General features: G+C 37.4%; 1 protein-coding gene across 5 annotated transcripts; it reads left to right on the plus strand.

Moving 5' to 3' along the window:
* Nucleotides 1-347: 347 nt before the first annotated feature.
* On the plus strand, nucleotides 348-18,915 carry LOC105055544 (uncharacterized). 5 transcript variants are annotated; one of them, XR_012135801.1, is made up of 10 exons: nucleotides 348-499; nucleotides 1,172-1,407; nucleotides 8,354-8,455; nucleotides 8,541-9,272; nucleotides 14,490-14,554; nucleotides 14,634-15,255; nucleotides 15,611-17,064; nucleotides 17,210-17,262; nucleotides 17,373-17,443; nucleotides 18,688-18,915. XR_012135801.1 is itself a non-coding variant. In XM_010937374.4 (8 exons), the coding sequence occupies exons 2-7, from the start codon at nucleotides 1,228-1,230 to the stop codon at nucleotides 17,039-17,041; spliced, it is 3,132 nt and encodes a 1,043-aa protein (XP_010935676.1). In that variant the 5' UTR covers nucleotides 348-499; nucleotides 1,172-1,227; the 3' UTR covers nucleotides 17,042-17,064; nucleotides 17,210-17,355. The 5 variants fall into 5 exon arrangements, 4 of the variants coding, with proteins under 4 accessions (XP_010935676.1, XP_073102649.1, XP_019709831.1 ...); XM_010937374.4 differs by lacking the exons at nucleotides 17,373-17,443; nucleotides 18,688-18,915 and having other exon boundaries at nucleotides 17,210-17,355; XM_073246548.1 differs by lacking the exons at nucleotides 17,210-17,262; nucleotides 17,373-17,443; nucleotides 18,688-18,915 and having other exon boundaries at nucleotides 15,611-16,334; nucleotides 16,434-17,143.
* Nucleotides 18,916-22,260: the final 3,345 nt, after the last annotated feature.

Below are 22,260 nucleotides of genomic sequence, written 5' to 3' on the forward strand. Positions count from 1 at the left end.
TACAGTTGATAAATGTAGCGATATCCTGGATATGCATGAATTCTTGCAGAAAGCCTCCAAAGGAAAGGAGTCAATACAGAGACACTCCGGGGCAGGGTATTTTGTCCAAATCCAGATTGACCTTTCTCCTAATGGCAACGGACAGCAGTGCAAAAACATCTTCCACGTGCACCGCGCGTGCGACTTGGACCGGATGAGTCAGGCCCTCGGACGCAACGTAGGACGGAAATGACCGAAACGGCCATGACATTAAACCGCCGCTTCGGAGCCAGTCGAGGGTATTCCTGTAAAACGACAGGCTTCTGTCTCCCTTCGCTCCAGAAAAAGGAAAAAAATAAATAAAAGAAACCAAGAGGAGACAGAAGAGGCCGCTCGCTCGCTCGCTCGCTCTATTTTTCTCTCTCTCGTTTCTTCTCCAAATATCCGACGCTTGTCGCGAGTCCGCCTGATTTTCCCCCGTTCCGGAATCGATTTCGTGCAGGGAGCTCTTGGAATTAGGGTATGTGTGCTTTCTTTTGTCTTGGGACGATTTCTGAGTTCAATTTCTTTCTTTTTAATACGATTGTTAATAGTTTCTCTATCTTTAATCTGATAAATGGGGATGGAATCTTATTTTGGGGAGCGATTTCTCTGATAATTCGTGTTTATCTGGGAGTATTTTAGTTCTTTTTGCATTGTATTTGTGGAAAACCGGTGAAACGAATGGAAAGATGATATCTTTTTCAGGTACCAGTCGTTTGGAGAGCTCGATTTTATATGCTATTTTCTGTTTTTTTTTTTTTGGCGATGTTTATTTAATCTGATAGAACATGCATTCTTTACAAATGGAAGTAGGAGGGTTTTTTTTTTTTTTTTTGTTGCTGATTATATTCGCTGGGGAGTTTGATGTTCACCTTGAAAGATTCGATAAAGGATCCAGGAAAGCTTGTGTTGGGAGACGGTGTAACCCTAAATAGGAGGAACTGGTGGAGAATGACTTAAAATTCCAAGTTGAAGTAGTTGGGACGAGTTCTTTTCAATTTGGCTTATGAAGTGGTGTCTTTCAATAATTTAATTTAAGCTTTATATATTTTTATCCAGTCAACATTCTCTATGAATAGTTTGGCAGTATTAAGGGATTCTAGGCATTTTATGCGTGGTATCAGCAAGTTCTTTTATTTGATTTCTGCAGACTGCTCTGCACATTGAGGTTTGTGGATAAAGGAAAAAGTGTTTACTTGGGGCAGAATGATAGGAAAAAAGGTGGTATTAACATACAAACGTAAGCGCTTCTCGTCCCAGTCTTGTCATGGTAATGGAATTACAGCTGATTCATATTCAAGGTCTTCAAGTGGTGTACCTTTAGAGATATCAAGCCAAGAAGCTGAATCTGGCACTGACAATGAGAAGCTGAATGAATACAATGCGGTGACAAAACTAAACCTATTTGTCCTGTAACATTTGTTTTTTATAATTACAATGCACCCTGGTTTTCTTGTTGTTTTTTTTTTTTCTTGTTTAACAGATCGGTGAACACATCATTTTTGCTTCTATAGGTATTGCAGTTCTTCCTGGTTATTTTGATAGCTGTAGTCTGAGCTTGTCATGTAAGATAGTGGCTGAGCCAGTCGGTTATTCAGAAATATTGCTTCTGGGGTTGCCTTATGGAGTTCTTTTAACTTATGAAGTTAGCTGACTCTGTTACAGACGTAATATAGATTCATGTGTCAAAGTTTGTTCTCTAAAGAATCCATCTGTACCACATAAGAGATTTATTGAAGAGAAATGACAATACACTTGAAAAATCTATCTTTTCTTTCCTCATGCAATGTACTTTTGGTGGCTTGTCAATCATGTTGAGGTTTTAAAAATCTAAAATTGCACAGTTCACTCATCAAAAAATATTTAATATATCAAAACCATCTAAATATATTATGCATGTTGAAGCTAATGACAAGATGTATGTCAAAAACCAAATCACAAGTGCACAACCTTAAAGGGATGCATGAAGGTTCTTTCATAATACTCCTATTATATTTTCCATGTGCGGGAATTGGCCGTTGATGTGTGGGTGGGAGATGTAGGAGCCTAGGAGGGAATAAGAACTCTATTTTATCATACATCCTCAAGCCTTAGGGCCGATGCATAATTTATCCAACATGAGTGAGAATTGTTTAAGGAGAGGAGATTCAGGGAGATAAACTGAAGAAATCCTTGAGTCCCAAGATCTCTGGGATATGGAAGATGCAATATTTGATCATCCATGTTGAACATCATCTTGCCTATGCACACAAGTAGTGTGAGCACTTATTAAAGAGATGTGCTTTGGCTTTACAGTAATACATGATCAGGACTCTTGGTATGATCAATTGTCTGTTCATTCTAAATTCTATTTATTTATTTATGGCTGCTTGTTTAATGACAATGGGCTAACAGCAACTGCACTGACAGCAGCATTGAGCAATACCTGGAGTTCAGTGACTACAAAAAGAGTAAATAGTAACCTGTCATTACATCTTACCTTTCCATCATTTCTCATTAATAAATGTGATATCCAGTTTTTAGGTCTTTCAAAATTTTCCTTTAGATGGAAAATTAATTAGTTCACATGAAAAACTTCATTATATGGTAATCACAAGTATGAGTAGTTGGAAAGAAAGATTTACATGATTTTAATCCCCATGAGGTTGGCCTTTTTCTGTTTTCTGATCTCTCCCACTTATGCCCACATCTTGATCTAGGTTGGGTTAGATCTCTCCCGCTCTCTACCCCCCTCCTTTATATAACATGTGCCTTGGTCATGCCTCCACTAATTTGTCTCTTAGGGGGAGAAAAATGGACTTTTCCTCCTTGTGATCGTGTTAGTGTTGTTAAAAATGTATGGATGTTGAGCATGTACTGGACATGCTCTTTCAAACTATGAACATGTATTGGACGCGCTCTTTCAAAATAAATATCATGCCCAGTAATACCATCTTTTGCTGATTAGAAACTCTCAATCTGGAATAGATTTTGATATCCCATATCTAATAAGTGAGTGCAGTTTGGGTCTTCACTCCAACACAATACAGACTTAGAGATTCGTGTTTTTTCCATTGCATTTTGTAGTGCATTGTAGAGAGATCATTAAGGTGCATATGAATCTCGATATCCATTTTGTGGCTTTAGGAAAAACTCAATTCCCATCATATAGTGGAGCTGAACCATGACTAACAAATATTTCTTTTCTAGAGAGCAGATGTAAAGATAGCAAGTATATAAGAACCCTCTTTTGTGTCTTAAATTCTAATTTTTATTTCCAAAGTCAACATAATTTCGTAATTTTATTTTTTTATTGTTTTTTTGATTTCATTTAATTTCTTATGTTTTATTTTATATTTTCTTTTTGATAGTCAACGTATATCATTGGGGTCAATGTATTGATATTGATTCAAAGGATAATGCTTAATTGTACCTGCTCTATGCCTTTGAATCCTCTCTTTACAACAATAGAGCACCCTTTTTATGATCTTGCCATTTGTCTTGCTTGGTGATGCATCCTCATGTCTATCATAAGTTACTTTGGACTTGATGATTTTTGGTAGAAATAGTTGTTGGATGATGTGGCCCAGATGCTTGGGATAGGTTTTGTTGATGGAAGTACTAGGTGATGGTTATTTCTTATCTATAAACCATGTCATCACCACATCTGCTCCTTGTGTCTGCTCTTCTCAGAATGCATTTTAAGATGAAACACACAATGCATATAAATGCATATGTTGTCTTAACTCATGGCGGCAGTGGTTGTTTCTTAGGCCCCACTATTTTGCCACATAATGATAAGAGAATATTAAACTTTTCTATAAAATATGTCAATTTTAAACCAAAATTTGTTTTTTTCTATAAAAGTAAGAATTAATCCCATACTAGATTTTACATCATGATAAAAAAGTAAAAGGAAAGAAAAGGAAATGTCATAAGAAAGGACAACCAATGAATGAGGCTCTTGTCATTGCGGGGTGTAGGGAAGGTTATAGGTAAGTAGCCTTGCCCTTGCATGTGGAGAGGCAGTTTCCATAATTTGAACGTGTACCCTCCAAGTCATAAGGGAGCAGCCTTACCAATTTGCCAAGGTTAACCATCTAAAAAGATATTACACAATTGTGGTCACGGAGGTCCAAGGGACTTGGAGGGATGAACTGCAGACAATCCTAACCTTTGGCCTTGTTTTGCATAATAGTGGCTGCTCCAGGACTCAAACCCGTACCACTGAGCTTGCTAGTCCAAGCTTTTTATCATTGCAATAAGCAAGGACCCTCAAGAAAAGGAAATGTCGAATATAATCAAAATCGGTTTCCTTTCCCAATTATTTTTTTGGATAACTTACTTTTGGAGCTGAGTTTAGGTTGCATTTGGCATTGTTGTCGCTTTTCTTTTTTTAAAAGAATTTGGAGATAGGAATTCTATTGCCATTTTTTTTTCAGATTTCTAAAAATAGAAAACATGTTTGGCTCGGTCCCTTTTTTTCTTTAACAAGGGGAGCCACTTGACCATGTTGAGGCCAAGGGGCAGCATCAGGAGTTGGCAGGGAGCTTGAGCATTGTTGATGCCGTTGTGGTCGGGATGCTTGCCAAGGGTTTTGAGGATGAAGTGGGTTTGGCTACATTGGTGATGGCAGAGGCCATGGCAAAGTCTAGCCATGGCTGCCCGAATGGCCACAAGGCTGGTAGGCAACATCATTGTCATCATTGATAAGGAGCTCGTCGAGGGTGTAGGGGGAGGCAGAGCAAAAGAGAAGGCAAAGGAGAGGTGAGTTCAATGGAGGAGGCTAGCAGCGGATTTTGTCTAGCCATCAACTAGGTGGGAGAGGCCCATATGCTCAATGGTGGTGACATGCTTGACGATGTACTCGAGATAAACATGGGATGTTGGGTGGAGATCATAAGCAGGTCGGGCAGAGGGGATGAGAGGAGTGAAAACCCACTTCGAAAAGGGGTGGTAGTGTTTTTTTTTTCACTTCTAAGTAATAATAGAAGTTGTTTAAAAAGATAAAAATAGGGTCACAAAACTTGTTTTTTGCATCAAATTCCTGCTTCTATTTTTTAAAAAAAAGGAAGAAAAGGTACCAAACAAGGCCCTTGTTCTATGGCCATAGCTTCGCTCGCATGTTTTCCGCTACTCGGTGGCTACGGCGGCTACCTAGTGCCCTCTGGTAACCTCTCCACCAGCTGCGCTTCTTTCTAGTACCATCGCTCCCTCTTTCTCTTTCTCTTTCTCTCTCGATTAAATGTCCTATTGGACGACATCGAGTCGTGGAGGCCTCTGCGGCCATCCGCCGGCCTTAGCGGGCCACCGCCGGGCTCTGGCAGCATCATCCTCTCTTTCCCTCCTCTCCCCTTTCTCTCTCTTTCTCTCTTCCCTCTCCCTCCGGTGTTTCGATTTGCTTGACCGAACCATCCCGATTTGCTGTCGGTACGGCTCAGAGCACTTTGAATCATCTTATTTAGGATGGTTCGGCGAATGCTGGTTGGGGTAAATTGATTAGTTTTTCTTTGTTTGTGTATCTTAAGAATAGATGATGAAGTTTTAGATGCTCGTGACTATTCTATATAGCTCGGTCATAAGCCAATGGATCCATAGATCAATCATAATGTTACTGTTTGAAAATAACATTCTTATGGGTCAAGGATTTAAATACTGCTCCATGTCCTACCATGCGGCATTGCAGTCAGCATGATATGATGGTGCATGTCATGTACAGAGATCAACTGCAAAAGCTAATATAGGTAAGTATGTGACCAGCCTACCAAAAATAGAATTGAATTTATTGCATTGCTTAGTAAGTTTCCTATTTTTCCCCTTCTAAACCTTTTGCAAGCTAAGAGAAGTCAGATTTGTGAGTCTGGAGGTTGAAAAACATTCAGATTGGGTACTGGCTTAAGTTACAAGGATTTATGAATTAACGAAGATGGATGAAAGGTTTTTGGGTATAAAATGTGTTCCCCCCATACTTCATAGGAAAAGCTCAACATAAACCCACCCATGTTCCTTTTTCTAAATATGGTTTTTAGGTAATGATCTAGTCACCTATAGTTTGCTAGAACATGAATCTAAAATGACTGAAGATTCTATATTTGTCTGAAGGGGTAAAATTTTTGTTGGGAAGTTCAGCTGCTGTCTTGTAGATATTAGATGATAACAAAACCAGCATACTGTGAGAAAAATAGTTTACCAAGTGTATCTTAGCATGCTTCAAGTGTACTCGCAGTATTGGATGTCTTTTCATGCCAGTGTGTGTCAATACTTGATTTGCTGTAAGGAATCATGCATGTTAGATAAATTCTTGATCGATGCTCTGGCCTGTTTTATTACCTGTAAATAGGCAGTAGAAACTGACTTTGGCTGGGGTCACTTCGGGTGTTTTGTTGGCCTGAAGTGAGCTGCCATCCCTGCCCTGACTCACTTACCCAAAAACATCCAAAGTGACTTGAATTGGTGGGTGCCAAAGGGACTTCAGCTGAAGTCAGTTTCCCACCTGCTGACTTCCAAACAAACCAAACACACCCTAGTGGAAAGGAAAATAACATTTAATCATTCTCACTAGCCCTAGCATGATTCAATCTTTGAACTTTTAGTTTTTGCTTCAGATCAAGTTGAACCAACCTGGTTTAATGTTTTTAAGTTGTAGATAGGTGTATATGCAGCAGAATATAAGTTGAAGCAGCTCTTAATGAACAAGTGGGTTTTATGAGTTTTGGAGTTTGAACCCTATTTCTAGAAAACAATGTGATTCTACCATCAATATTGAGGGTCTGCATGTTTACGTTCTTGGTTCTGTCAGATATTAGGTTGCATAAATAGTTCAGCATTGTTGCTATAGGTGATCCTGCCATCCTGATGAATCTGATGCTGCACTGCCATTTTTTATCTGCTTCCTTGAATTCTCTTAACATATGAACCATAATTATCTCCGTGCAGTATATGAATCCAGTTTCCATTGCTAGGTTATCTTTTCCAAGCTTCTTTATTTCAGTGTTGGCATTTCTTATCATGAAATGCTGAGCAAGTTCTTAAGAATCATTTTCATTAAAGAGACACATTGGACATTATCAACTTTATCCAGCATGGAGAATATTCTAGATTGTGCAGAAACTGGGAAATAAGTCAAATGATTTGTTAGTTAGTCGTCATTGTCAATATAATGCTTATTGTTGTCAACTGAGAGCCCACTTCAATTGCCATCTCTAAGACTCATCATATGATGATGTGCCACCTGAAGGGTCCCACGAGCTGTGGATTTTTAAAACTTCAAACTTCCTATGGATCTATGAAATCTAGTCACATTTTTGTCAAATTCTCCCTAGTTACTTATCCCCCAGTTTGAAAACATGACTATATTGTGGTACATACCAACCCATATTGTGGTCCATATGATGTTGTACCCACCCCGTATTGGCAAATGATGAATAAATACGTTGGTGTATGATGGTATGTATGGTTTGTGTTGCTGTTGATCCCGAGACATTGAGGTGGACCACCTTCGTGGACCTACGAAACAACAAATAAGGGTGCGAGCTTGCCGGATTGCTCCAGTTAGTCCCTCTGATGCTTAAGTCAGAGAGGGTCTTCCGGTGGACATGAAGGGAGAAGAAAGAACAACAGAGACACAGTTTCCCCTGGTCTAAGTGAGTATCTTCGAGGGATCTTCAGACCTATTTAGAGCTAGAGCCTAAATCTTTTGGGATCGTATCCCGTCAAACTCGGAGTCATGCCACAACAAACTATTGCCATAGCGTAACAATCTTGGAGATGTGCTGTAACAACCTGGCACGTGATGGAATCATGCGCACCTTTAAGGCAAAAGTATGGAGTTGCTTCTTTCGCAGGGAGGGTTCTACTCAGTTCGGATCAATAGCCGAGGTCATTGTGTTGTGCTGAGAGGTGCCAATGTCGGAGGTTAGCCACTTCTGATCTGCTCGGCCCAACCTCTAGGTTTGCCCGAGAAAGCCCGATTATAATGCCTTGGAGAATTTCTGGTTGTGTTGGATCCGCCACACAAGTCATGAGTTGGATGAATCCTCATGCGCCCTGTCATGCTGGTCATTTTGTTGCCATAACAGTACCAATGCATGATCAGAAAGCCCCTGTACTGTTGTGGTTCAAACCTTGCTTATCACCCCCTTTGTTTATAATTACCATACTCATATGGGTGAATGCTTCATGTTGTAATAAAGTTGCCACACCAAGTTATCTTTTAACATTTTTTCTCTTAATAGGTCAAATATCATTGTGAGGGGTAATTTTATTTCCATAAACTGTATACCGTAGATTCTTCCCCTTTGGGTATTCTTAGTAATACATTATAACTTCTTGTGTTTCCATATCATCATGGCAGTGTTGTTCTAGATGTGGTTCTGTTGATGTCAATGAGAACCTGCTGGGCTGTTTTAGATGCTTTAGGAGTTATCATCTGCGATGCATCGACCCCCTTTCAAAGGTTTACTTTTAGTATTATATAGTATTAAATGAAAATTTCGATGAACATGTTAAATCTGATGATATCCATCCTTTATCATGCATAGCATATTCCTCAGGAAAAATGGCAATGCTCAACTTGTATTCATGAATTTGAAGAGTCTATCCAGCACCAAGTTCAAGAGACTAATAAGACAAAGAAAAATAAAAGCATTGAAGAGTCTGAGATCAGGAAAATTAATCTTCAATCACATAAAATGTTGTTAAGTACAAGACCATCTGGGGACAGCTCTACAAAGACAAGTTCCTCTGCAAATGATGCACCTCTTAACAAGCTAAAAAATATTACCTGGACAGATGATTCATATACTGATTCTGATTCAGCATGCAAAGTCACATACATTGAAGGGAATTCAAGGTCTAAAGATATGAACTTGGGGATCGTAGGAAGATTGAGTTCCATATGTTTGGGTTCATTGACTGAAGGGAAAAATAGTTCTGGATTCACAGAGGGTTGTGTTTCTGATTTGCTGAATTCAGATAAAAGAAGCAATGTTATATGCAATGATAAACATCTAAAAGAGAATTGCAGCACTCCCTTGATTACCTTTTCTAGGAGAGCTAAGAAAAAGCAAGATGTGGGTGAGAAATTTATGGGAAGGAATTTAAGGGCTGAAGAGATACAGTGTTCAACTGGCCCCTGGAGCAATTCTGAAATAGGACCTAGTTGTAGATGTGAAGGATCAACTCAAAATTGCAGCTTCATGGATCATTCAACTAAAGTTGTTTTACCAGAACAAGCAGACTGTTGCCCATTGCATGAGGTTCAACAAGCCATGGTATAGTTGGACTTTGAACTTTACTATGGTCAAGTCTTTCATTGAAATGTTTAAGCTGTGCATGTCTGTCTGCTGTGTTCTTGATTAGAAGCATGATAAAATTTCTTCTACTGCTTTTTGAAAGGTTTGGATATATGATTTCTCGGTATACTTGATAGTGTACTAGCTTTTGGCTCTGCTTTCGCCAGTAGATTCTGACATAACTTATGGGCTTTGTTATTTTCTTCGTACACTATCAAATGATTGTTTCAGCATGACATGTTTCGTAGAAAACAAAGCCAAGGTAATGTTGCTGGGATCGGAGCATGTATTAATACAGGTTTTCAAGACACTAGTTTTAGACTGTAGCATTTAAATTTTACTGCCATATCTGCACCTGCATGGCATGATATGACAAAAAAATAAAGCACATACAAGCTCCAATTAAATGAAATATGTTATATATTGATTACCACTTTGTGTAATTTTTAAATTAACGATTTATCAGTATTATATATCTATAAATATGTATTTTACAGATATATTTGTATCATTCTCATTAGAGAGAGCTTTGGTGCGATGGTAAGATTGCTCTATTATAACCTAGGTGTCACAGGTTTGAAACACGTGAACAATCGTTTCGCATGTGGGGGTAAGGCTACATACATCTAAGTCTCCCTATGACAGGTGCCTTGTGTGTGGGGCCATCTTTTTCTTTTCCCCCTTTGTAGGATAGGTTTTAATTGAATCCTTGCATGTAAATGTATATGGATGGGGGATTGATAGAATTAAAGAAAGAAATTGGAGACATTTAAGATGAAATCTCAGATTAAGTGGTGAATTTGTTATGTTAGAATTGTATTCAGTAAGCTTTCATCAATTTATCATATTTAATGCAAGCAGAATAAAGTAAATAAATAATATAAGTAAATGACTTAAGATACTTGTACCTCATTTTTACCATGCCAAGTAAAATTTGAAGAAGTCTACTGAAAATTCAAAATAGATCAACATAAAATGAAGCAGCAACTTACAGATTAAAATCAAAAGAATGGCAGTTTCTTTTCCCATACATTATGGATGCCTTGCATGCGCACCGATTCTATTTTGAATGTTTAGAGATGGTTATATATTTTAAGTAAGGGCTGCTTCCAATTACCAATCTAGGGATTCTTTATGGGGAAAAGGAAATAGTTAGGTGTGCAATGAGCTAAGCCGAGCTGAGTATGAGGCTTCTTAACTTGGTTTCATATATCAAAATAGCTGCTCGAGCTTGAACCGAGCTTCACATAGAGTGCCCAAGCTTGGCTTAGCTAAGCTTTCAACCGCGCTTTAGCTGAGCCAAGCCAAGCTTTCACTATTTTCAAAGGAATTGATGTTCAAGCTTTGCTCGTTTATGGAGTGGAGCTCTGAAAAGTGTTTGAGCTTGGCTCAATTTTTAGTCAAACTAAGGTCAAACGAGTAATTAGTGAGCCAAGCTCGAGCTGCTCGTGAAATGAAATGAGGGTGTTGGTAGCTGGGGAATAAATTAGAGGGAATTCAAGATAGGAGTGGAGTAACAATCTAAAGTCCTTTTTTCTTCTTTTAGCTAAATGGTGAGAGGAGGATACCAATGTGAGAGGGGTAGAAAGAGAGAAATGATGGCAGCAAAATTATAAGTAGTAGCAATACGAGCCTCTCCAATGTTAAGAAGTTGTAACAAGGAATGCTGAATTGATCCGAACCAGATGGTTCGACCCATATAGAATCGAACTAACAACCCAGGATGGTTAGGCCATGTGGATCAATTCAAGTAATAGATCGTTTCATCACCGTTTTTCTGTGGAGACATGCCACCTGTTTGAGAGCCTTTGAGGGCTTTCTGTTCGGCTCTCTCTGATTTCTCCACTTCGTGATTTCATTCCTCCTTCGCCATGTCTGCTTGCTGTTGACAATTGATCCCTAATCTTGAGTCTTATCTTGACATCTATCCATGTGCAATTGCTCCTTGACCACATCCTCATCCATGACATCGCCGCCCTCACCTCCACTCCTCTCCACAACAACATTGTTCTCTCTCTATATCTCAGGTGAGCAGAGGCCTCGGCCTCTCTCTCCTTTCATTTCTTTCTTCTTCTTTCCCCTTTCCCTCTCCCTCCCGGCCCCCCCCCCCCCACCTCTCTCTCTCTCTATATATATATCTATCTTCCATCTGCTCCTTCTCCCTCTCCCCTTCCTGTTTGGTTATGCTCTGTAATGGCATAGTACAACCCTTACTATATTGTATTAATAGCTGACTGGAGCAGATCATGGTATCGACTTGGCAAATCTTGATTTTATAATGAGACAAGATTTTGACCATTATAACAAGAGAGACATTTAATGTAAGAAGTTTTAGAGGTTCCAAATATCATATTTTTATGCATTCATAATATGTTGACATGTCATTCGTCGATTGGAAGAGTGCATATCTATGACTTCTAATCTAGAAATTATTGGTTACAACTGTTCTAACATGTATACCTTGGACCATCCAATAGAGCGTTCATATCGTTCATCGTTGGAAAAAGATGCACTGTTTTCCAAGCTGGACTGAAAATTTTGAATGAAAAAAAGTTTCACTGATTGGCCAGCTGACAACTTTTGTTGTTTTCAATAGAAAAAGGGTTACTTTCTTGGATGATGAGATGGCTGTTTATTGGGTGATTCAAGGTACACGTGGTCGAACAGTTCTAATCAATAATTTCTCCTTCTAATCACAAGCTGCCACATTTTGTCGGAAGTGAGCACTTGTACCACTATTCAATGAGGTTAGGGATGCAAACAAGCGAAACTAAGTATCAGCTGCCTGGGCTTGGCTCGCCATATAAACAAAATGCTTGAGCTTGGCTTGAACTCAAGCTAAGCTTAATGCATCCTGTTCAAGCTTGGCTTGTTCTGAAATCTGTTTGAGTTTATCTCATTTCCTAACTGATCCGAGCCTAAACTGAGGTGCTATTGAAGAGCAACTTAGATCATTTGCAATAAAGATGCTATATATGGAAACTATGGAATGATCATGATATCAGAGAACATAGACTAGTAATAGGTTGGATGAGATTGTTGTTAAAGGAAAGAGAAAATCAAGGCAAGAGGGCGTTAAGTGAATAAAAACGGATCTTGGATGCACCTGGTCCTTGTAATGGTTGACTAATGATATTTCAAAGAGGAAGGCAGAACTGGAAAGTTCTCAAATAAATAAAGAAATAATATCCAACAGAAAATTAAAAAATAACAGTAAAACAGAAAACTGAAACAAAATCTGAAGTGGTGACTCTAAAAAATAAATAAAAATAAATAAAAATTTAGCAGAACATTTGATGGCTGGTTATAATGCCATATATCAATATATCTGATTATTTGTTTATGCGAGTTGTTAAATAGACCCCTGATTTTGGTTTATTTACCTTTCTTCTTTCTCTAGAAAGAAAGATAACCAGTCAGGAATATGCATGAAAAAGGGGAGTAGATATACCTATCTGTTTTTGAACTGAAAGGATGGTGGCATGACAATTATCATGTATGTGAGAGAGAGAGAGAGGTGGATCAAGATGGGAAAAAATAGTCTGTTTTCATGAGGAGAGGGAGATGTCAAAATTGGTAGGATGGTGTGTTAAGAAAGCTAATTGATATAGCACTTTTTGCTAGGCTGCATCAATAAGTTGTGCAAGAGAGTTTCTTAGTGTCTGCCCTTTTCAGAAAAGAAATAAACTAGTTACCAAATTGGTTATGATATATGAGAGAGCTGTTGAATGCCAGCTATGTTACATGGACTTAGGTTCGCATGTTGTCTGTCAGATCCTTTCAATATTTAAGAATTGCTTCTTATAAAGCCATGCAGTAGTCATATTAACATCCATTTTTAAGTGTTCATGTGGGTGTTTTAGGCTAAAATGAAGCATATGAGTATCATAGCGTGTAAGAGTGATGTATATTAGATGCAGATAATTAACCCAGTTTTTTTGGAAAAGAATAATTTTGTTAATTGGGTATTTTAGGCTAAAATGAAGGGTATGTGTATCATAGGGTGTAAGAATGATGTATATTATATGCAGATAATCTGGTTTTCTTGGAAAAGAAAAATTTTGTTAGCAGGAGTTGCTTGATTAGGTTTAGTTGGGTTGACAGAGGACATGAGATGGTCTGTTTGAGAATGTTTTTTCTGGATGGAAGAGGGATCACATGCTCACACAAATCTATAATAAATAATGCATTGTTTGGCACATAAAGAACTCCAGAAAATGGAGTATAGGAAGTTTTGGGAACAAAAATTAAAAGACATACTACTTGTAGGATATTCCTAAAATTCAAAATGCCTTTCTTTAACATAGCAGAGATTCTAATTATCTGCAAAACCTGAAAAGAATTGAAAATAAAAAAAATGCAAATATTAGGGACATTAAGAAGTTTATTAATACATTTTGACAATATTTCATTATGTCTCTATCATAAGGCATATAATGTTGGAAGTTTTGGCAAAAATTTGAACATTGTTTTGAGGTCATGAATGGCACTAGTCAAACATCATGCTTTCTCATGTGTCAATATAGGAGGTAGGCAATAAAGCATTGCTCTAAATAATGAGTCTTTTGCATTAATGAATGTGAACTACAATAAACAACTATAAGCACACATAAACTGTCTTATCCCTCACTTTATATGTATCTTGTCTGTACAGTGTTACTGTTGCAGCATCCTTCAATAATTCATAACAAAGGCTAGGTCCAGTCATTCACTATGAGACCAAATCCTTCCACATTTTCTCTGTTCCCCTCTGTCCCTATCTATGCTAAGTTGCCAACCTTCTGACAAGGAACTCCTGATTTATCTGTTCTACCGTACAACTCAAACACTGGAATGGAGTGTGTTCATGTAGCTCTTTGCATCATGGTGTTTCCTCGATGCTCAGCATGTGCACCACATGAGCCATATTTTTTCTAGGGTTGTATATCCTGAAGTATGTACATTAGGCACATGCTTGCATATTTCTTAAAAATTTATCTGCTGCCCTTATAGATGGTTTAACCATGTTAGTTGCCTGAAATTGATTGAGCTATGGCGGGTTAAATAGATGAATATGCCCATATATTTGTGTGTTTTTTTTTTTCAATTTCTATTTTAGAAGTGATGGTTGACATAAAATTGAGTTGATGCAGACATATATTGTCTATATAAGTTTTGGTCCAAGGGAAATTGTCTCATGTGAATATTGCTGGACAGATGGATGATGTCGGAAAAGATGCTGTAGCTGAACCTGCTCCTGAAGGAAGCGTGGAAACAAAAAGGTAAATTTCTTTTACCCTAGCATTCTTCATATGTTCTTTGTTGCAATGAAAGATGACTGATATTTTTTTCATCAAACAGTGCTGGGGAGACTGGTGAGAAATTATCTCTTCAATGTTCTGATATTCCAGAGAAACCAAATTTGGGTCATCAGGATCCATTGCCTTCCCAACCTGCAGGACATGTTCCTGAGGATCCATCAGAAAAACTTGCAGCTGCACATACAACTGGTGTCATCAGAGACTCCATTTTAGTGCATGAATCTGGAGGATCAAGCTCATCGGGAAATATGTTAGTTAATGCTATAAAGAGCTCTGAGAAAGCAATCACATTACATGGTGTTTCAAAGGACAGGAGTCACCTGAGAAATTTGGAATTTTCTGTTGCCCTTCCTGCATCTACTAGTCTAACCAAAATAGAATCAAGTAAATCAGCATCGAATGTCATGCCTGAGAATCTTTTGAAGTCTCAAAGTTTATCAACTCGAAGTTGTGGCATTGTTATGGCAGATAAGGAAACTGATGGAAAAGTTGATGAACTTCAATGGCTTGAAACACTTTCAAAAGAACTGCAGGATACAAAGAAAGGAAAAAATAAATGCTCATCTGTGGAGCAAAGTGTTATCAACTGCAAACAAGCATCCAATGGAAGTGCTTCCCCTATGTTACCAGTTAGTTCATCTGTGCAGAGTCAACGAGATCAGGTGAATTGTAGAATAAGAATTCCTTATATAATTTTATATCATTTCTGGGCTCAGCAGGGCTGGGGTTGCCAGCAACCTCTGCAATCTTGAGATGCTGTCAAATTAAATTATCAGCATAGTCATACCCTGGCCAGCTCCCTGTAAAAAAAAAAAAATGCATCCATGCTGGCTTTCTGCATCTCGATCCTTTGTTTTGCTGTGACAATGTGAAGGGAAAGGTGATCTGTGTTGCTGATCTTGATGCAAGATTTCAAACCGTAGTTTTGAAATTTGAATATTTGCTAAATTTACATTGTTTTTTGATTCTAATATTATTTTTTCCTTTCTTTATTCTTTTGTTGGTACTTGATTGCAGGATACATCAAGGGAGTTTAGGAATCAGACAATTGGATCACAGGGAAGAGCATTTCTGACAAAATCAATTGAGACTGACTATGAAAAGCAAAAACATGGAGAGACAACAGATAAGTCTTCTTTTCCTACTGGTTTTCTAGGTCTGCCGTTGAATACGGAGGGACCAGATGTCTCTGTTAAGGATTTTCAGAGCACACATTCAACATTGAATTTTAGTATTAAAGATGCTGTTCATGAACTCAACAAGCGACTTCCATGGCCTAGCATTAATGAGAATACTTGTGTATCAAAGCAACAACAAATGGTTGACAATGCTATAAGTGGTTCACAGATGTTAGAAGATAGGCAAGCCTCTCTGTTAGATAAGTTTAAGAGCAACGCAGATGAATGGTCAGAAGAAGAACTAGATTTTCTCTGGATTGGTGTGAGAAGATATGGGGTTAACAACTGGAATGCAATGTTAAGGGATCCAAAACTTTGCTTCATGAACTCAAGAGTCGCAGAGGACCTAGCTGAGAGATGGAATTTAGAACAAAGTAAGCTTCTGAATGGCACACTACTCCAGCCAGGAAGACCCTCTGAACCAGATATTTCGTTGCTGCCTTTCATGAATGATTCTTGGTTAGCAAAACCAATACCAAGTAACCACTATGGTGGGAATGGTACCTGGTCAGCACGTTCAGAATTCCCTGTGCTCACAGCTGAGCCTAAACTTTCTCTAGGAGGTATATATCTTCAGAATGAGAACACCCTCAAGAGAAATCCGCTTCATTCATTAGGCCTAGGTACAGTTAATCCTCTGACAAGTGCAAGTCTGTTCACAGGTTCCATCAGCGGCAGCTTCCCAGTAGGTTCTTCTTACCCAGGCTCAGGGATAAGTCACCAGAAGACTTTCAACGCTCACAACACAAGGTATGACTGTGAATCATCTTCTTCACGCCAAAAGTCAGTTGAAATTTTGTCTCAGGATCACCAAACAACTAGTCTGCCAGCAGGCAGTAACCTCCCCCATTGGCTCAGGGATGTGGTGATCCCGCAAACAAAGCCAAGCAATTCAACATTGCCTCCTGTTTCCCTTGCACATTCTGCAATCATGCTTATTAATGACCCAAGGGTAGATCCACCTGCTCCCCCTAAAGATTCTCGGGGACGGGGAATTCTCAAGAGAAAGAACGTCACATCTAGTAATCATGCCAGCAGTGTGAGGGTGTCGGACAATCCAGTATCTATGAATGAGCATCAGATGGGAAAACAACCAGCTGTTCTTCCAACCCTGGGTGTGAAATCTCAGACGCCAACTTTAGTTAATACAAGTTCCAGTCTGAATGGTGTAACCAATTTGAATAAGAAAAGTTCATGTCCTGCTGGACCAAGTAACTTGGTTGTTATTGATAGTGATGCATCTTCTGAGGAGACGATATCGGACAGCTAGTGCTGTAAGGAATGGCTTTGCAGGTTGGTAAGTTGTACAGGGTTTTGTTCTGAGCCTGTACAGTTTTTCTGTATATAAATGACCTGTTAATTTTGTTGTCCATATATTCTTTTGGAACTAATCCCCATCTCGTTCTGTTTACATTGTTTTTTCACTAATTTGATGCAGCATCTATTTGATAATTTGCAAGAAAATGGATTGAGTGCCGGCATTTGCATGAGGTAGGATATGCTTGCAGTGGAGCTCATTATTGAACTTTAGAACAATTCAATGCGGTGGTTGGTGCAGTATAGAAATGGCCCTACTTATTTGTATGTTTAATATTTTGCAGTTTATCAGTCAACTTCTTGATAAATGCAACAACATTATGATAGCTGTCAAATTCTTCCTCATGCATAAGCCGTAAGTCCTCTGTGCAATACAACAACCATAAGGACCAATTCTATGGACCTAAGCTAATCTAATTAAGCTGAACTTTAAACATCTTGCCATTCGCCTGTACCTCTCTTGATTAGGCCAAGCCCATCCAAAACACAATAAAGTTCACCCACAAACATGACCTAATTGGCCCTAATCCCGTAACCAGAACCCATAACTGACACCTCTTGTTAGTAGTTCATTTTTTGCGATCTATGCTTATGCTCATGTCCACAACCCCATATCCTTGCTATTGCACCTGAGCTTAACCTATAAGCCATCCAAACGCTAAACTAAACCCAACTTTACTAGACAAAAGCTGACCCGGCACCACTAGGCAAACATAACAAAAAAAAAGCCTACTCAAGTGCCAAATATCCATGCCTTTAAAGCCCATTTATCAACACTGTCAAAACAGTATGATAAGCCACTGCTAAGCCACCCAACAAAATCATCTTATGGGCACCTCACATTCACCTGATTCCAACTACATGCCCCACAAATCCTCAACCATGCCAGCCAAAGCTGTTCTACTTCTCATAATTGAGGTTAACAGAGAAACAACAGAAAAAAATGCTTCTGGAAAGAACTACAAAAAAAGGAACCTCCAGACTTCAGTGTCCTTGTTCAGTTCTTCTAGCTTTTCTCCTTCCCTCCACAGAGTCTTAGCTACCTTTCATTAATACATAACCACTTTTCTTTCATGACATCTTTACTACCAACATCTCCTTTGACGTAAATTAACTGTTTGCCATACATTTTTCTTTTCAATATGATCTAGTACTATTTGGAGTATGTACCTCATCCTCTCCCCAACGCATGCGCTGGTGAGAGGTGCCAACTAGCTGCTGGAAACCGTAGCCCAATGTACTCGGGCAACTCTTTCTTGCTGCGGTTAGAACCTCCAAATGAGAAAAAATTCAATAGAGGAAAACAGGAGAAAAAATCTTAAAATTCAAAAAAAAAAAAAAAAAAAAAAACACTATGAGAAAAAGTTGCAGTTTCTACGATAAAATATAAATAATAGATGCTCCTCTCCGTTCTCTTCTCCTCCTCGTTTTCTTTGAGAACGGAAAAACCAAAAAGGAAAAAAAAAACACTGGCTTTAGAAGGAAGATGGTGATAGAGTTATGACTGGCATGGTCGTCTTCTTGTCTTCTTTTTCTTTTATTTTTAATATGAACTCATTTCTCACTATTATTATTGTTACTATATATATATATATATAGGAGGAGGCGAGGAGATGCCATGCAGGTGTCCTTCTGTCTTGACCGACTTACACACAACAGCGCAGGATGATGATTTTTCAGACCTGGTTCCACTGATTTGAGAGTCACCGTCATTCAATGCATATGATGGTCTCACTGAGCTTTTACTTTATGCTGGCTGAAATATCACTGCCTTTGATTCTAAGGTCTTCCTATGCCCTAGCTTTAATGCATAAAGAAAATAATGGTCAATAATGATGGTCATTTAACATAACATCTGTGTTGTGCACCCATGCAAGATAGTATTTTCTTTTATTACTTTGAACCTTTAAACCAATTAGAAAAATAATGCCCAATTTTTTAGTTATTGATTGCTATTTTCTATCATAATAATAAATAATAGCTAGATTGTGTTAAAATTCTAGATGGGAGTGAGGTACTTTATAGACATCACATGGGCCACATCAAATAAGTCAAAGGAATTTGTCCCAGTGCAGTGATTGGAGATAATGGGAGTGATTCACATCTGGTTCGGGTTGTAACCTTCGTGCAAAAGGATGGTTGATCTTTTTTTTTTTTTCTATGATGTCAATCATTAGATCAGATTTTGCACAGCTTTCAATGCCCTCCAACATCCCTTCCATCCATCAACATAGATCACAAGATAGATGGCGCATTTGAAAGCTGTGAAAATGCTATTTAATGGTGCGCATAAAAAGTACAATATGAAAGAAATATAATAAAATGATTGAAAATTTCATTTGGTTCATTTAGATTATTTTGAATATATATTGAATATATATAACATGTACATCTAAGAATAAAAAAAAAAATATTTGAAGCAATAATTCAAATTCAAAATTTGAAATGAATTTGAATAGAGAAAAAGCAGGAAAAAGATATGAAGAAAATAATTATGACAATAATTTGAGTTCAAAATTTAAAAATTAAATTTTGAATTGAAAGAATTTATGGCATATTATTATCCTCCCTAAAGCTGAGCATTCAGTTGAGTGTGAAATTTAGACTATAAATACGGAACATAGTGGAGTGAAGATGTTTGGTGAAGATATCGGCGACTTGATTTATAAAAAAGATGAATTTGACATCTGGTTATAACCTATCAATTTCTGGATATAGTGATAATCAATCTTGATATATTTAGTTCTCACATAGATATTGGATTGAAGGTGAGAGAGATGACAGAAATATTATCACACCAGATTAAAGGAATTGGATGGAAAGAAATATGCAATTCACATAACAAAGAGCATAATTGTTATAGTTTAGCAGCAGTTTGGGCAAGACATTAATATTTTGCTTTAGTAGATGATCGAGCGATTGTTGTTTGCTTTTTAGCACTCCAAGAGATAGGATTAGATCAGAAAAAAAATAAAAATCACTCGTGCAGCATTTATCCATAGGGCTATCGGCCCAACAGCATTGAGTATGCAACTAAATTTAATGGGCATGGTCGTAGCTGAAGTCCCAAAGTGATGTTACCTTTAAGAAACTAAAGCATACTTTTGACTGCTATTTTATGGGTCTTTGTTGGATTTTGTAAATATTTGTTGGATTTTATAAACATTGACAGATTTGATTGACTGAAAAAGCCATATCTAGCCATGTTAAAGTTACATATCAGAGGGCTCCAACAATACTCTGATAAAATGAAGGATCATCGAGAAGAGGGCCATCCATATGATCCAGCTTTTTGGTAGAATAAGGACTTAAATATAGTTTGCATCCAAGCATGTTAGTGCATTGTAACAATTCTAGAATATATTTGGATTGATGTAAAAAAAATTTGTTACTTGTTCAATCCACTTGGATGTCAAGCAAGTATGACAATAAGCCCATATCTTTGATTTTAAATGAATCAGCAAGTTCCATTATAAGCTTGTGAAGAGCAATGTTATTATTGCTAGTGAGAATAATATCATCAATATAAAGAAGAAGATATAATATAATATTGTTAAGATGATATATGAATAGTAAAGGATCGAATCGTGAAATAACAAATCCCAACTCTATTGGTTTTGAGTTGAACTTTTCATACCAAGCACGAGAAGCTTGCCAAAGTCCATAAATTGATTTATGCATCTAACGGACATGAGTAGATTTTAATGGATCAATATAGTTGGGAGGTTGAGACATAAATACCATCTTTTGAAGGTCACTATATGAAAAATCATGCTCTACATCAAGTTGAGGGAGTGGTCAATTATGAGTCGAAGCTATTATAAAAATAGTTCTGATTGTATTATGCTTAAGCACAAGACAGAATATTTTAATAAAATCAACTCCAGATTGTTGGTGAAAGTCTTTGACAACCAAGCAAGCTTTATATTTATTGATGGATCCATCCGGATTGCATTTAATTCAAAACATCAACTTGTAATCGATAATGTTCATATTTGGCTGAATAAAGATAAGAGTCCAAGTTTGCTAATTCTTAAGAGATTTAAATTGAAGATCCATGGCACTCCACTTTGGACTTTTTGAGGCTTGTGTATAACATATTGATTCAATAGATAGAATACAGTAAGGACGATTGGAAGAAGGTGGTCGGTATGATATAGTATTTTACATTTACAGATACCGGATTCAGATTGGATGGTCATGAGATGGGTGCACTGTAGTAGATAGATAAGTTGGTTGGTCTGGAAGCAGAGTTTGGTGTGGGTGGTGGTAGAGGAGATTTAGGGGAAGGAAGATAAGAATTGGTCTTATGTTGAGATGGTGGGATGGGTTCGATAGGAATACTTATATTATCATGTGCTGTAGTGGTTCAATTGGATATTATTGCAATGGAATAATCTTAAGATTGACATACTGTACCTATAAGATGATCTGAGAATATATAATTATTGGTAGTTCAAATAGTATCAGTAGGTACAAAAAGTTGAAGTAATCACGTAGAAAGGGAGTCAAGAGTAAAAATAGGGTTCTAAAAAGTTGATTGAGGTGGTGATATGGTTGAAAAAGGAAAACATGCTCATCAAAAATAATATGATATGATATATAAATTTTTTCTTTTACTAAATTAATATATTTGTATCTTTTATAAATAGTGCTATATCCTAAGAAACAATATTTAATGGATCAAAATTTTAGTTTATTGGATTTGTATGGTCGAAGCTAAGGAAAATATAAACAACTGAAAGCTCATAAATCAGAATAATTGGGAGATTTTTGAAAAAGCTTATCATATGGCAAAATTTTAATATGAGAAATAATAGGCATTCGATTTATTAAATATATTGCAGTAGAAAAAGCTTCTAACCATAATTTTGAAGGACAAAATATATGAGCAAGAAGTGTAAATCCGGTTTCACCTATGTGACAGTGTTTTCTTTCAACAATATCATTTTGTTTTAGAGTATAGGGGCAACAAAACTGATGTATTATGCTATATAAAGATAAAAAATACTTAAGAGTATAATTCTTGAATTATTCACTCCCGTCGAAAAAGAAGATTTAAATTTTAGTATTAAATAAATTTTCAACATGTACTTTAAAAAAGAGATAAAAATATCAAAGAAATTATATTTATAACGCATAGAAAACAATCATGAATGATATGAAAAATCA

The sequence above is a fragment of the Elaeis guineensis genome, chromosome 12, assembly GCF_000442705.2.
Source record: "Elaeis guineensis isolate ETL-2024a chromosome 12, EG11, whole genome shotgun sequence".
NCBI classification, from domain to species: domain Eukaryota; kingdom Viridiplantae; phylum Streptophyta; class Magnoliopsida; order Arecales; family Arecaceae; genus Elaeis; species Elaeis guineensis.